At 46.5% G+C, this 15,913-nt stretch overlaps 1 protein-coding gene across 1 annotated transcript in view; it reads left to right on the top strand.

Annotated features, from left to right (window-relative positions):
* T265_08302 (hypothetical protein) overlaps positions 1-15,913 on the top strand; it is a gene marked incomplete at both ends in the record, with an annotated part of 31,337 nt that overhangs the window by 13,247 nt on the left and 2,177 nt on the right. The window contains 3 exons of the mRNA XM_009174058.1: positions 607-846; positions 2,753-2,815; positions 5,243-5,680. Of these exons, the coding sequence (XP_009172322.1) occupies positions 607-846; positions 2,753-2,815; positions 5,243-5,680 (741 nt within the window). The remainder of the gene's footprint in view (positions 1-606; positions 847-2,752; positions 2,816-5,242; positions 5,681-15,913) is intronic.

Consider the following 15,913-nt stretch of genomic DNA (forward strand, 5'->3'; position numbering starts at 1 on the left):
TTCACAGGTTATCCTTGTTAGTTAATTTACTTCACATGACCGTTTGTTTCTTGGAACCCTCTTCGCCCAACCTTCTGTTGGATGGATGTGACTCAAGGGCGATCAGTCATTGACTGGAAGGGGACCGCTGAACGAGACCAGCTAATGGGTACTGACTCTGCAACAAAGACAATGGCGGTACTGCATCACACAGCAAAGTGAACCACCTGACACCATGAACTGACTGGACAAGTGCCTTCAACGCGTGGGTCTCATTCCCCTGTTCTCCTTATTCTCGGCGAGCGAATCTTTAGCAACTGGAACCACTGTGGTTCGGTATGCGGTTTTTTAGTTGAAAGACTGGATGTGCCCTACTCTATACACTTGGCCTTCAGACGGATCTGATCCCACTGGGGTGAGGTGGTCTAAACTTAATGAAACGGATGGATAGTGTGTATCCGTTAATTGAACATCGGGCTTTGGATAGGCCAACAAAGTTCTTTGTGGACATGTCCCTTGCATACATGTCAGTGACCTACTCGACTTCTGTTCAACCTCTCAGAAGAAGCTCTCGTTCTTCAGACATTCGCCCATCCATTGGTGACTGCTTGCCGTTGTCTTTTGCAGATGCGTGTTCCAGTTTGTCAGTGGACCATGGAACAGGTGGAGCACACAGCCGAGTCATTGGATGACGTGTTCCGTCGGCTGACCGCATCCAAATGTTACATTCTACCCGCCTCGGCCACTTTCACCCCACCAGCACTCTCGAATGATTTTAGCGATCCCAGTTGTGGTGACTGCGCCTCGGAACGAAGTTTCTGTTGGCACAAATTGTGGTCCGGCTACAAGTTGACCGCTCAAATTGAGGTTAGTTTTTTCTCGTCCAAATTTCACCCATTCACATTGTTAGTTGGAGTCTACCTATGTATTCAGGGAAGCCCACTTGAGTGACGTGCAAAATCACAAGCCAGAAATTGCGGATTCTTGAGATTTATCAAAATATGCGGTACTACATGTATAAAATACGTAATAAAAGGGGTACAAACCTCAAATTATGGGGTTTCCATCTAAACTGATGCACGATGTAGTGCAAGTCCAAAGCAAGCCCAGAGAAGATGGCAAATCGATCTTAGTGTGCGACACACGCCTGGGTGCAACACGTGGTAACGCAAAATGGTCAAAAAGCCTGCGTAAAGGATGGCCGACCAAATTGGTTCGACAAGGTTCATGAGGGATTAGAAATGCATATCGAGTATATGAGGTAGACGCAGTAAACAGCAGCATACAAGGGAAGAGGTTGACCGGGGGAAAGGAAGTACAATCTATCTGTGTTTAAAGTTTGGATGAACTTGTGGATCTTTCCGGACCTTGCTTGTGATGCGGACACTTAACTTTTCCCATCTCCATCTAATAGAATCCGGGTTTGTACATACCCGTAAGAGTAGACATCAGTACAACTTGTCAGTTGAGGTAGTAGTTCTCTATGGTGTCGAACGGTATCACTAGCGGAAACCGGTGCTTAACTGCCATGAACCTCTGAGTAAAGAACGTCGTAGTAAAAGGTGAAGAAAAAAGGGTGGGATAGGGAACTACTCACAAGGTTGTTGAAAACTCTTCGACAGCCCACAACCGGTTCCGCCCTTCTTGGGGCTCATCAGGTGGGCGCAGTCCCCGAGTTTCCGTCAACCTTATGTTCTACTTGAACCCAAATTGCACTGTTTTCGAGAACTACACTCATTTGCAAATCAATTTGGTTCTCACGAGAGACTCAACTGAATCTCTCGTTTATGATATTCTACACCTGAATGTGCTGCACACGGGCCGCCTCATGTTTCAGTTGGCACGATATTCGAGATATCGCAGTATATTTTCATAAAGGAAACTACTCACACGGTTCCTGAAAACCCTTCGACAGCCCACGACCAGTTTTGCCCTTCAGAGATTCAGTTGACTCTCTTGCGAAAACCAAATTGACTTGCAAATGAGTGTATTTCTCGAGAAGAGGAGGGATAGGAACTTATTGTAAAAAAAGCCCCAAAAGAGGGCGTCCAAGAGTAAGGTGCCTACGTCTTTCTAAATCACTACGATGATTGCATCCGAGCCTTGGGTTGGATCAGGACACCAACTCCTTTACGAACGTCGCCAAACAAAAATGTGGCACCCAGCCACAGAGAGGTGTTATCCAGGTAGTCCGGCTACACAGTGAGGCTTGCCACTGGGATCGGTTGCCTGCCATGTCCTGTGTAGGATTTTCTTTCCCGCTGCGATATCGTGGCTTCTGCTCCGCGAACAAGGGCTCAGAGTAGAAGACAAGACTTTCCTTTGTGGAAAACGGTCTGTTGTACCTAGTGCATGCCCACCTTATCGACTGCTCGAACGAATCCCATTCATTCCTTACTATTCGCCCTACAGATCGTTTCAGTACGTACTTGATGCGGCCAGTTGGTGCCTGCTTTACTATAGTGACAGGGGCCAAGTTTCACAGCAGGATGAGCTTTATTCTTGCCACCAGACCAAATACGGGTGGAACTTTGTGGAGGCCAGTCATTAACTTGGAGATTAGGTATGGTGGAACTGTCAGACTGATATCCTTGGGATCGATGGACTCGCTGGAATCGGGGAACCGCATAACATTTCAGTAGATCCAGAATCTTCTGGTTTCAGTGGCTTTAATAAATACGGTCATTAAACATTACTTGTTCTCAGTCGACAGCGTTCAATTCACCGCATCTGACTTCTACGCCTTTCTCGCTTCCGACTTTTTCCTCCCTAGGATCAAGTGCCTATGAAACCGTCCGCTGACTACTTCAAAACCCCGTTTCTGAGTATTTCTGAGGTAAGTTACCGAGATGTTTGCTGCTCGAATCGTTGTAAAACGCGCTCGCATGTGGGTAAATGGACTTGTCCTCTCGGTTTTATTGTATGGCCATTAACTGTCCATTGTTCAGCTGTACCACCCTCTCGGTGCCTAACTGCCACGCCACCAGAGGGCTGCGATAATGCCAGATTGCCCAAGCCTAGACAGGGGATGTCGAGAGGCACAGGTCGGGTTCGAACCACGGACCTTCCGGTCAGTAAATTCGCTCTCCAACCACCAAGCTATCTCGCCCCCTGAGCCATCAAACGAGGGTGAACACCGTACGGTTCCTAGTTCTCGTTGGGAAATTCAAATTTGTTCCTTTGACGGCAGCCCTTCGATAATCCACCTAATGAATAATGTGTTCTGTTGGACAACTGATTATTTTACTGTATGATTCGAATTGGAACATGAGGTGGTTTTTGTGCAGCGCATTATTCAGCTGAAAAAAGCAGACCCTATAAACGAAAAATTCAGTTGAGTCTCTCCTTGCGTCCGTTTCGCCGCTCAACTCTCACTTCTGGCTTTGGTTTTGCACAGATTCCTGTTTTCGAGTAAAAACGTCGCGCGTGTCTGTCAACCGCGCGTGTTTATCCACACCCTTCCTCAGTATGTTCGAGTCAACTGTATCCACAGGTGCCATGTGCAAAATTGGCTAGGTAGACGAACCACCCAAATACTACAGTGACCCTGTTGACCTACATAAATCGAAATCGTTCAGCCGCAATACCCCTTCGGTGCCTAACTACCATGCCACACGAAGGAAGCACGAGAGCTGGGATACCGCCAGGTTGACCAAGCCTAGGCAGAGGAAGTCGAGAGGCGGAGGTCGGGTTCGAAGCACGGACCTTCCGGTTAGTAAATTTGCGGTCTAACCACTTGGAGTATATTCCCAACGCGACTGAGTTGACTAGTATGGAATTTCAGGCTTCGTTACCAATTCCGGGACTGACCGACCCTTGATCGTCTCCATTTCGAGCTCACAGGCTTATATGAAATTGCAGTCTGAAACGCCCAATAAAAAGCTCTGGAGATGGGAATTATCTTTTCGATGAAATATAACCATGGAAGAGGCTGATGCATTTTTCTGAGTTCAGAGAGGTGTATAAAATCGGATATTGCTGGTCGCTCAGCAGGTTAAGGTAGGACGCGCTTTTTCACTCGAGCAGTTTCTAGAGGACTTCTCGGTAAGCACTCCTTGAGGTTTCTTCTGAAAAGTGTTGCTTTTCTCCGTGTGACACGGCACAATCAAACATAACATGGTTTGGTAGCAACGACAACTTCTTGGCTGCTAATCTGTCTACCGAGCTTGGCAATTTTCGCGCGCTTTTCCACCAACACTGATGTTGCTGTCTTTCATATATGATATAAGTATGTTTCCGAAACAGCCCCCCCCCTCATCAACTTATGTGGGACGCGAGTTGTGTCTGATAGCATGGAGGTCCTGGGAGCTAATGTAGAAATGAAGTACACTAAACAGTTCGCCAAAATCGCAATGAACCACACCGGAGCCTTGTCCGACCAGATGCAATGAACCGGTTGAGCTGATGGGCGCCAGATTGCCTTTCTGTCACCGGTCCTGCGCTGTAACTAAACCCACCTGTGTCTTCGGTGCAGCCTTCAATTCTTCCAAAAGGCTCCGTGGTTGTGTGGGTCATAGGTTGTGCTTGCCGGGATCGAACAGCTCCAGAAACAGCGATTTCGGTCTGTCCATAAGCCAGGACTGCTGGCATAGTGTATAGCCTGCCAGCGATACCTAGCTAGCTCGCGCGAAACTGTCTAATCGTGGTTCCAGCCCCACCATGAACGTACCAACCGGAAGATCTCTGTGGTTTGAACCTAGCCCCGAGTTCTGGACTGTTCCTGTCTAGGCGACCTGGCAGCATGTTAGCTTTCGCGCGTCCTAAGCGTAGAATGACTGCCATAGCCGAACGGTTGTGAATTGCTTTGACTGGTCGGCGTTATTCGAATTAGTAGATAGCCGACTCGCGCAACTCAATCGAAAATGCCTGTCGCTTATTTACCACCTCACTACCTGATGCCGTCATCTGGCAAGGCGTTTCTTTTACAAAGCGTCTCCTTGCGAGGATCCGCTATTCTCCATCCACTGACAATCGTATGGCTGTAGTGGGGTAAATAGAGTTATGGGAATCATTCATCTGACTGAGTTTGTTTTTTGGGGACCTTTGTGTAATGGAAACTCTTTGGAAATGCTTGAACAGTGTGTAATATTTGGGTGGGTTGCCGAGTCACCCAGAATGTAGACATGGGAAAAGATGCCAACTCTCAATCGTGAATCCGCGCAGTGGTTGCGCAACTGAGGTCAATTAGAACAACATTCGTTCTGAATGTAACTCACAAATAGACTGTTTTCTAATCATTCGCATGTATCCAATCATATTCTAGGCCCGGTTTTGTCCAAACGTGGAGTCAGCCACTTGGATCGCGATGGGAACAGCCTGCGGCTTTGTTCAATTCTACTGTGCCGATTTTCTCTACCTAAGCGAGTTTAGCGAGCTTCTGAATGAGGCCGAGGTCAGTTCGAGTTCTTCGTGTTTAAACAGCGGAAAGATGCCTGAGATCAGGTCCATTCCTACCCCGTACATCTGGCGACATTCGCGAGCAAAGCTGGGCGCCGCAGATACGCAGAACGTGGCCAGACGACGTGCCTTGCGCACTGCCAGAGAGGGACTACCTAAAGGTATTTCCCGCCCACATAGTCGAATATCGCTTCTGAGCACATCCAGACGAGAAAATGTTTCCCCCTCTGATTCGGACACCACAGAGGCTATGACAGACATTACCGACGAGCGCGCTGATACTTCCTCGGACACGCGGAAACGGGTGACCCGACGACAAACGATTAGAAGTTCCTATTTGATTCTCACTGATAGTGAAATCAGTCCTTCGTCGGACAGTGACCAGACGGAACCTTGTACCGGTTAACTTTTTATCTAACTACTCCAACCCCTCATGTGCATTTGTCCAATTGCTTGTTACTTACTTGTACAGAGATTTCTTAACCTACGTCCTTTATATCTTGTGGGTCCGGTCTTGGTCCTGACGACCTTCTGTGGTTTAGAGTGACCTTTTGGAAGGTTTGAACAAGATCTGTGGTGAAAGTGGCGACTCAGCGTGATGTGAACGGTGTTACAGGAGAAATTGCAACTAGTACGCATTAATTCACTTAGATTTCCGGAGTTAGACTGGATTGGATTAAGGAGAACCTGATGGCTTTGAACACCTAGGCCAGCATCCGTTGGAAACTAAATTGTTCAGCTGTAGCGCTCTCCCAGTGTTCAACTGCCGTGCCATCCGAAGGAAGCACGAGGGCTGGGACACTGCCAGGTTGCCAAAGCCTTGACAGGGGGAGTCCAGAGGCGGAGGTCGAGTTCGAACCACCGACCTTCCGGTCAGTAGATTCGTGCACTAACCACCGAGTCATCTCGCCACCCTAACGATATATTGCTGACGTCACCTCGGCTGTTGATGAGGCCTTTATAGTCAAATCACCATCTACGCTACCTGAGTTACCAAAAACCTCCTCGGTAGCAAGAGTATCTGGAAACACTCATGAGTTGTGCACTACGTAATATTCGGAGCCAGGATGTTAGTCTGGAACTGTTATCATAAATCGTATTTTTCCAGTAGTTAGTTAACCTGCAACCAATATTCGTTGTAGTGATGCACGCGGACTTCGAGAGTTCGAGACAACCCAGCGGTTAAGGCGCCAACTTACGGTCGTTCGACTGCTCCTGTCTATGTTTGGGCAACCTGGCAGTATCACAGTCCTCGTACCTCCTTCCGTCGGCAAGGCAGCTACGCACCGTAAGGGTGCCAAAGGTGGACGATCATCTTTTTCTATCTGAGGACTGATCTCTACCAGAATTCACTTGAAAACGTCTCGTGCAGAAGCAGCAAAAAATCGACACACAGACAGCATCGAACAGCGGATTTATCGTTTGGCGAACACGGTATTTATGGTATGGAGCTTTCGAGAACATGATTGGAAAGCCGGGATATTTCAGTAGAATGCTGAAGTGGAGACTGAGTAGTACGCGGAAGACTATCAAAAGCGGACACCTGATATTATGTGTAGGCCATATCAAATTAGCGTTCGCCGTAGTATGACAAAAATAGCTATCCGCAGCAAGGAGAATTTACACAGCCAACCGTTGGTATCAAACACAGTCCAACCGTTGTGGACGTTAATTGTATTCGGTTTTTCCGTCACTGGTTTTCCATTTTTCTTCATATTTTCCGTCGATACCTTCATGCGTGCCCAGATATGTCACGTTCCCCTTTTTATAAGAACTACGTGATGGTCAGTGTCTATTCTCTTGAAAATGGGCATGCATATAAACTTACCGGTAACCACTGTCTTTTACAGATAGAACCTACGTAAAAACAAAGCATTGCTTTATCCCCGGACAGCTGACTAGCTGTTGGGGGAATGTTGGTAACTCAACACTTGCAATCGAATTGCCCAGCTCCGCGAACAAACCAATGACCAGGGCATAATTGGATTTGTCTTGGCATTCGGGCCTATTCTCCATTCGTTTTTCGACACCGATTTCTTGTTTTTCTGTGAAAAATGTGCATCCAAATGATGGATTACATTAGACCTCTATGCGATGAGCATTTGAATCTGCAATCTGGCATTGATCGAGGAACATTTAAAGAGTCCTCATTCTAACTGGGCACATTAGGGCGCTTGGTAGCCCCCGCTCACTGACTAGGCCCATTCTAGGGATTTGCTTGCTGGTTTTTGGGTTTCAGTGCCTAGTCAGACGATTCGAAAACACTTGGAGTTTTAGAGCGCCATACGGTTGTTCACCGTCCGTCCGCAGAACGCCGCTACCGCCATGTAATTCGCTGAATCAGCGGGGCCGTTACATACTACTGACTGAATTTCAGTAGCTAAACCAAAACGTCAAACATACGCCGGGCGCTGTGACCCACACAGACACGGCCTCGCCAGTATCATAATACACAAAACAGCAACGACCTAAATTGTTTTACAACCGTATCGGCTTATTTAAACAAGGTCAAATAGGAAAAAGTCAATGCGATAAGGCCTAGCGCTGGCCTCCATGAACGTCCGAGGTATTTATTGGGAGAAGCAGCTCCGAACGTAGCTGGACTACACAACAGCCAATGGGATAACCGTTTTCGTTGGGACAGATCTAATTGGTTAATCGTCAATTGTCCTTGACAGCGTGAACGCCATATCATTCAGTATATGAAGAGTAACATGACCCCAGCCTGGGGGCTGGATAGCGCCAACAACTCCCGACTTTTCGTAACATCACGCCGTTCCAATCAGGTTATTTTTCGCGGAGGTCTAAGTTTTCTGCATCCCGGAGTGGGTGATGAGAAAATCACTGTTTTCAGCGTTGACAATTTNATTTGGCATTCCTGGCACATAACCGAGCCATCGTAGTCGTCAGTGCTGGATATAAGCTTCGAAAGTAATCGTTTAAGTGCGGAAACTTGAAAACGCATAACTCTTGCGCGGTTTGAAGGCGGCACGAAGACTAAGGTAGCACCGTTTTGCCCAAGCATAGACTGGAGTCACTGAGCAGTCAGAGCTAGACTTACACTGACTCTCCGTTCAGTAGTCTCTCTGCTTAATCGCTGAACTACCACAAACGATCTGCTGTTTCTTGGTCATCTGACTGAAATCTCAGTGGATTTCAGCTGTAGTTCTGAAACACTGTTGCTCAGATACCTGTAAGAGTATTGGATCCTCTGTCCGAAGCGCTCGAGTCTCGCAGTCTTCTAAGAAGACATCTACACTCTGGTCTGAAACACATGTCTCTTGACCCCTAAGTGGCTCAAGTTGGTAAACGCAAATCGCAAAAAATTTCTGTGTTGAAATAACTTGTAGTACTGACATAACTTCCAAGATGAATGTAGTGCTTCTCAGCTTCCACTGTGTCTTTCTGGATAGACACTATCAGTTCACGTGATGATCCATAAGCTTCATCTTGCTTCCTAACAATGGAAACAGCGGTTGTTGATTTGCGTTCTGATCTGGGCAGGTTGATTATGCTTTTTTAAGGAGCTGTAGAGCTTGGAGGTGCGTCGTTGGTTGTGTGTTGAGCAGTATTACATTTGTGCCAATAACGTGCTGCTAGTTACCTTGAATTACGACTGGTTGTTCGGTGATTTGCGTTCTGATCTGGGCAGGTTGATCATGCTTTTATTTCGGAGCAGTTGAGCTTGGCGGTACCTTATTGGTTGTGTGCCAATAACGTTCTGCTAGTTAGAGATGACCTTGAATTACGACTGGTTGTTCGCTGATGCGGTTCTATTGGCTAATTTGCTTTCCTCAGTCCTGAATGGTTGGTGACCGAGTGACACTTCAGCCTGACCTCCCTTGGTCAATGCTCGAGTGACCTGTGACCTTGACTCCTCTAGAGTAAACTATGTGATCTTTGTTGATGTGACTCTGAGGGACTTCCGTTTCTTGAGTTGTTACTCCGATAGTGGTTTGTGTTTGAGTATTCCGGTTGTGTTAGTCCTCTGCAATTAGTGCGGCTCAGTGGTTAAAGCACGAATTTACTGACCGGAAGGCCCGTGGTCTGAACTCAATTTCTGCACCTCGACTGATTCCATGTATGTTTGGGCTGCCTGGTGATATCTTAACCCTCGTTCGGGCTACCCGACGAGATGGTCCGAGTGGTTAGAGCGCGAATTTGCTGACCGGATGGTCCGTGGTTCGAACCCGACCCGCTCTGCCTCTCGACTTCACCTGTCTAGGCTTGGGCAGCCTGGCAGTATCCCAGCTCTCGTGCAACCTTCGGGTTGCATGGCAGCTAGGCACCAAAAGAGTGCTACATCTGAACAATTTTTTATGTACCGGAATGATGTTATATCTGGAACATTTCTTTGTGGCGTCGGCTCATCGAATTCTTTTTTGACCTAATAATCTGTCTATCAGTTCTGGGATCTGCACCGTATGGTCACCTGTCGCTACTGGTGATATATTTTCATCTTCAAGCTTTTTTGCAAGAATATCTTGGAATTTCATTGTTCTGAATAGGTGGCCTGATTCCGTCACCGGAATTATGTAATCTCGCGGGCGCCCTCATCTCTATTCCACCCTTGCAGAAACTGAAATCTGAAGGGGATAGTCAGAAGTTCCAAGCACCAATCGTAGACGGAATGCTCACGATAAAACGATCACACACCCAAAAGTCTGTGAATAAAAAGGTGTTTGATATTCACGAAATTTCGATGCACGCCATGTTGTACAGCTGTGGTGGGACTAACAACCGACGGACAGAATGGAATGCGTCCAAGAAAACAAGATGTATCAGGATATGTGGTTGATTGTTTGTGTGATTGATTCCACACAACCTCGTTCTCTTTGCAATACTCCGCGCTTTTCTTGGGTCATGTTCACATGTCTTTGAGAGTCGATATGCGAAGATGTTCATCATACCGGGATTCAACCCGGTACAGCTGTGATTGTCACACTCATTGCGAGCACCCTTTCTGAATGTGGACAGCTTTATGGATTTCACCCATATAGAGGGAAATTCACCAACCTCGTCTGAGGTTTTCGTTTCTATCCATAAACAGAGTAGTTTGGTAGCGCTTAACGCAAAGAATACTTTCGTGTATTTCCAAAGTGTCGAATGCCCCGTTGCTAGCTGAGAATCCGATTAGAAAATAGCAGATGATCGGTTGAACCGTTTTGTAAAATGTTTTCTACTTTTGAACTGATATGCTCTTCCTTTCGGTCACCAACCACCTTTTCGTGTCTGTCAATCCCATAAGATGGAGCAGTTCTCACCTAATCCGAGAGCTTCGGTTTCCTGGACCCACTAATCATCCCCATCAGCACGTTCTTTTTCGCCTAACATCCAACAGTTTGTCAAACTGTATGGAGCTGTCGACCGGTCGGAATGTATTCAAGCTTCGAGTAAGTTTAGACTCTCACGAGTGCTGATGGTTTGGTTTGCCTGACTGCAATCAATCAAACAGGTAGAGCACCCAGGGTTGCTAGAATCTAAAACAGCTGAACTGATAGAGAGGGACTAAAGTGGGTGGTCGGTTTTTTTCACGCTGTGGTGCGAAGGCTTCTCAACAGCATCAATAATTCTCACTTTGGGTGCACCCGAGATGCACAAAGAAAACAACCAACGGACTATCGAGTGATGGGAAACCAAATCGATGTTCCAGAACAAGCAGCCATAGGTAACTGATACAACCCAAGTATAGTTTCTATGTTTGAGGTCGACTAGCAGGTAAGATGGAGTAACCGTGTGGCCAAGAAAGTTCGGCTGTTTGGCAGTTGGTGATGTACGGAAATATTCCGCGATCAGAACCTGATTACAGTGGATGTCCGTGAACCTTGATTCCAATCCAAGGCGATCACCTGATGGAGCATGGACGTCGTTAATGTAATCAGAGCGCAAAAAAAGTACACAGGTGTTTGGAGGGAGAACTTCACAGACGTTATCGGACGAATTATACGCACGTACCAGTAAAAGCATTGATGAAGCGAACCGCGGCGACATTTGGATCACTGGGGTAATGCAGTTTGGAGCGAGAATCCTCCAACCAGGATCTTGATTCCATGAGAATAGCACACATCAATAGAAAGCGATTTCAGTCAGCTGTCCAGATTGGCTGAGAGTGTGAATAGTAACGTTTGTCAGCTGAACCGAGAATCGTTGGATGCAGAATGATTTCGAATTATCCACAGCCGAGTCACGCGCTGATACCTAGGCGGGTGACGATTTTACGGAGCTGTCACATTTACTGAGAAACCACAGCAACTGAGTGAGGAGTGGAATTGTAATAGTAGGAAAACTAGAGTCAAACGGTCTCGCGCTTCAGCGGTTATATCGGAAAACAGGTAGACGAATTCCCTATATGCAAACTGATACAAGTACGAAGTGCTGTTCAGATGAAGGCTTCGTGAGTTTTGGCTGTCTTTGTTGCCGGGTCTATAGCAGGCGAGACGCGCAGAAGTATTTTATTGAATTTGTCACCAAAATAGGGCTAGTTTACCATCCATATCATGCGCATACACAGTGTACACTTGTCCGGAGGCCAGCTGTCCCTTTACGAACATCACATCATTTGGACGGATGTGTCGAGTGCAGAACACTGACCAAACACTGGCATGCCCTGTTTCGTCAGAATGCCAGCCAATCCGATTCGAGCATTTTTGACTCGACGCTTCTCGCCCCCTCATGGAGATTCTGGCACGACCTTGTGGAACACTCTGTGACTACCCTATAAATACAGCTGTAGCAATTTCCCTTTGTCTCCATAAAGGGTTGTGTAGAGCTACCGTGCCTTTTGATATACCATAGTGGGCGGAGCAGGAAGCCAAGGGACCGATACCGGGTTGCACCACCGTTCAGCAAGACCCAACTCCGATTGAGCCCAACTTTTGTCCGACGAATGGGCAGCGGAACATCAGGTGCCTCATACGTCTGAGCGGTTAGCAACTGAGGTGGTACCGTTGGGGGTCGCAAGTTGACTGCTGAGCCACGTTGATGGATGACTTACATGTTTGGTGAACGAGTGACCCTCATCATCAATTTCAGGTTGCCATGTTTACCATATTTGCCGGGAGTCTCGCATAACCACTGATGCACAGCTACTTTTAGCACGGATGATGTCATTTCGAGCTGTGATAAAACGTTTGCAATCAAGTTGCCAAGCTCAGTGAACAAAAAACCGGCAATCATAGTTTGTTTGACTGCGTGTCTATTACTCAGGTATGCAGTGTGAAACCATTCTCACGCAACTCCAGAGTCATGTGAGATCGATCTCTGCAGTTACACGTGAGCGATGAAGCTGTTCGGTTCTCCCAATGAAAACGAATGTCTACTGGTGAAAGGGAGAAGCCCTTTGCTGCGGAGTTATTTATTAGAAAACACCAAGTGAACAGTTACAGAATAGTGGACAGGGAAGCAAAACTCTCATATGCAGCTTCTTTACAAAATCTGAAAATCCATCTTCTCCTTGAACGCGTCTTCTTGAACTTTCCAGGATATTCACTGACTGTCACTCAATTGCAAGCAAATGCTACAAAGCGACTCCACAAATTCCGTAAAAGGTATCACTTTTCAAGAAACGTGAAGTGGATTTATGAGAAGACATACTACTCACGTGCCTCATCAGTAGTATCCATCGTTACACTAGTTTCTGGTAAAATACACTGACTTACAAACCAAGTTAGGTGGAGAATCAACTGAATTCTAGTTCAGTGTACTGCATAGAGATCACCACATTTTCGATATTCGAAGTATACCTTCCTGAGTGAAACTAGTTTGTTGAAAACTCCGCGAATGTTCACGACAGGTTTTGCCCTTCTTAAGGCTCATCAGACAGATGTAATCATCGAGTTTCCACCAAACTTATCACAATCGACAATTGTTATGGGAACGGGTGGGCGACCACACATAGACTGAATGCAATCCACTTCAATCCACACTCAATCGATACCGCAGTTTGTCACATCGATCTCAGGAGTCTGAAAGTTTCGCTGCATCCTTTAATTTGTTAAGTCTGGACGCTACGGTAGGTGTAACATCTAAGCGGCCTCGGAACCGTTACAACATGGATGAATTCGTACTCACCAGCTCGAAGTAGTCTCTGCGTGCTGCACGTGTCCACCAGGATCTTTGGCTGTCTTGGATATTCAGTGCGCTTCACGGGGATGGAGCGTTGTCGGATGGTTTCGTCACACCAAAAACCAGTCAGCTGATAGAGGAAATAAGCTCTGTATCCGATCGTGTTCCTTTGACGATAATCAACAGAGCAACACCTCATTGCAAATAAGTTTGTCGTTTAGGTTTCGCCTATGAAAAAATTCTACTCATCGTGGGTCCCAGAAAGTGGTGCACCATCGCTAGAATTGCCTCCGGTGCGGCTGTTCTCGGGGAAATTTTAAGGAAGCGATGCATCGGAAGGACTGGTCTTGTCTGGTGTCAACTTTGTAAATGCACTTTGACAATACGAATGGCGAAACAACCGCATTCGTACCAAAAGAATGTCACTGGTGAAATCGAGAATCAGCCCTTATTGTGGGTAAGGCACGCTGAGCTTAGCGACTCTCAGTGCTTCGCTGTGTGCGTCCCGAAGAACTGCAACAGCCAATCAGTGTAAAGTGACCTTGGAAACGGTGAGGTTAGAATAGCAGCGAAGGTCAAGGAAAACCGAATCACGAGGACGACGCATGGGTCGATCGCCGCATGCACAAACGAAATGTCGCAGACAGCGTGTACAATTCCGTTCAGTTTTTAACAATGCAACCGCTGCTCGAACGCTCAAATGAAAAACGGTGTTGGTCGACAAGATAGATGAAATATTCGAACTCCAAAGTTCTACCCGAACTCGAGAGACGATTTATTTGCTCTACCAGTCTGTGATGCAATAAACAGCTGGTACAATAAATTACGCTAGAGAATCTCTACTGAGATAGAAATTTGAGATTGATACTCACTGCTAACTAGGCTTGGAATTCAGACCCATTGTTAAACTGGGCTTGTAACCCATAGCTCAGGTTTTCCAACCGTGCCATGTGGTGTTTGAACTGTGTGAGATCTCTGCGTTCTTGAAGTTTAGAGTAAATGGTAAGCAAGGAATTCGGTTCACACTGGACAAAATCTGAAACAGCTCAAGAAGGAAGAGATTTAATCTCTCCAAAGGTGGAAGATCCTGTAAAACTCTAGGAGCTAACACTCACCATGGTCGCTGTCTAGAGGTGGCCTGTTCTTGGAGAGTGAATATATCATTGCTAAATATTGCGTCTAGAATTTTTAATCAGTCGAAAGTCGTTCGGGGTGACTGGTAGCGGAATTACACTTGTTCAAAACTGCAACTTTGCACGGCTCTGTAGGTGTCCCCTCACATACTGTCGAGGTGTTTGTGAACCCATTCCAAAGCTTGGCGAAAGGATTCAGAAGTCAACTAAACGGGGCTCTGAATTGTCGTTTGGTTTAATGGTGAAGAAACGGTATTAGAGCTGTGGATATTGACGTTCCTCTACTCCGATCATTGAACCTTGCTTAACGGTTAGTGCTGTTTGACACTAGCCTTGATTTGATTCCCTGGTTATCGGTCGAGATACATGCCTTGCCGGGGCAGCTGGTGCACTCAAGGTCGCGAGCTTCTGGGTGCTGTATGAGGCTTCCAATTACTTGGTTGAACGGGATCGGTGAAGCATGCTTCGCCATTCGCAAACCGTTCACAGTCTTCCATCCCGATATAGTCCCAGTTGAAACGACATCAGTACTTGTAGTCAGAATCACTCTTTCTGAAAGTAGCGGGCACATTGCCGGAACCAGAAGCAATACTTCTATCGGCTGTTGCCAAGACTGAATGAATATATCGGAGTAAATTACACCCGAAAAAATCATCCGAGTTGCGCATACCGGTCGATGGACACGTAGTTCACTTTAAGCTAGTAACCAAAAGGTCAGATGATCGATCACCCTACACTCTTCAGGTGAATCCCAATACGGATGAAAGGTCACAATCAGCTGGGCTTCTAAAAATCGGATCAGAAGTGTATTACGATCCTTCGGAAAAATTCCAAGCTCCACAGTTTGGCGATTACCAGGTTTACGTGACCTGAGACTATGTGATCATTCAGAGTGTCGGATAAACATCTGGCTGAGTCAACAAACAGGTGATTTTAAAAAAATCAATAGACATCCTAATCTTATCGCCTTCACTAGTTTGGAAGACCGTTTCCCACCCGATTGCTTTCAGGTAGAAACTAACACGATTTCGCAACCCGACAATGGGATGTTCCATCTTTACAGTCATGGTCAAACACTCCCTCGTTACGACAGAACCCGACAGTCATCCCCCTCAAAGACGTGACTATGCAAATATCAGAGTTGCTCGAATATTTCAAGCTACGTTGCTATAAAGCGTGTAAGGAACTGCGTCAAACCGCCTTCATGTGTCCAAGGGTTCGTCCCCTCATGTCGAGACGACTGCATTGAAACAAGGCTTTTACGTCACACATGCGTGCTACAAAACGATATAGACATTAGTTGTAAAAACTAGTTCTGTTTTATTAATTTATCGGATATA

Source organism: Opisthorchis viverrini (assembly GCF_000715545.1).
Source record: "Opisthorchis viverrini unplaced genomic scaffold opera_v5_209, whole genome shotgun sequence".
In the NCBI taxonomy this organism is placed as follows: domain Eukaryota; kingdom Metazoa; phylum Platyhelminthes; class Trematoda; order Opisthorchiida; family Opisthorchiidae; genus Opisthorchis; species Opisthorchis viverrini.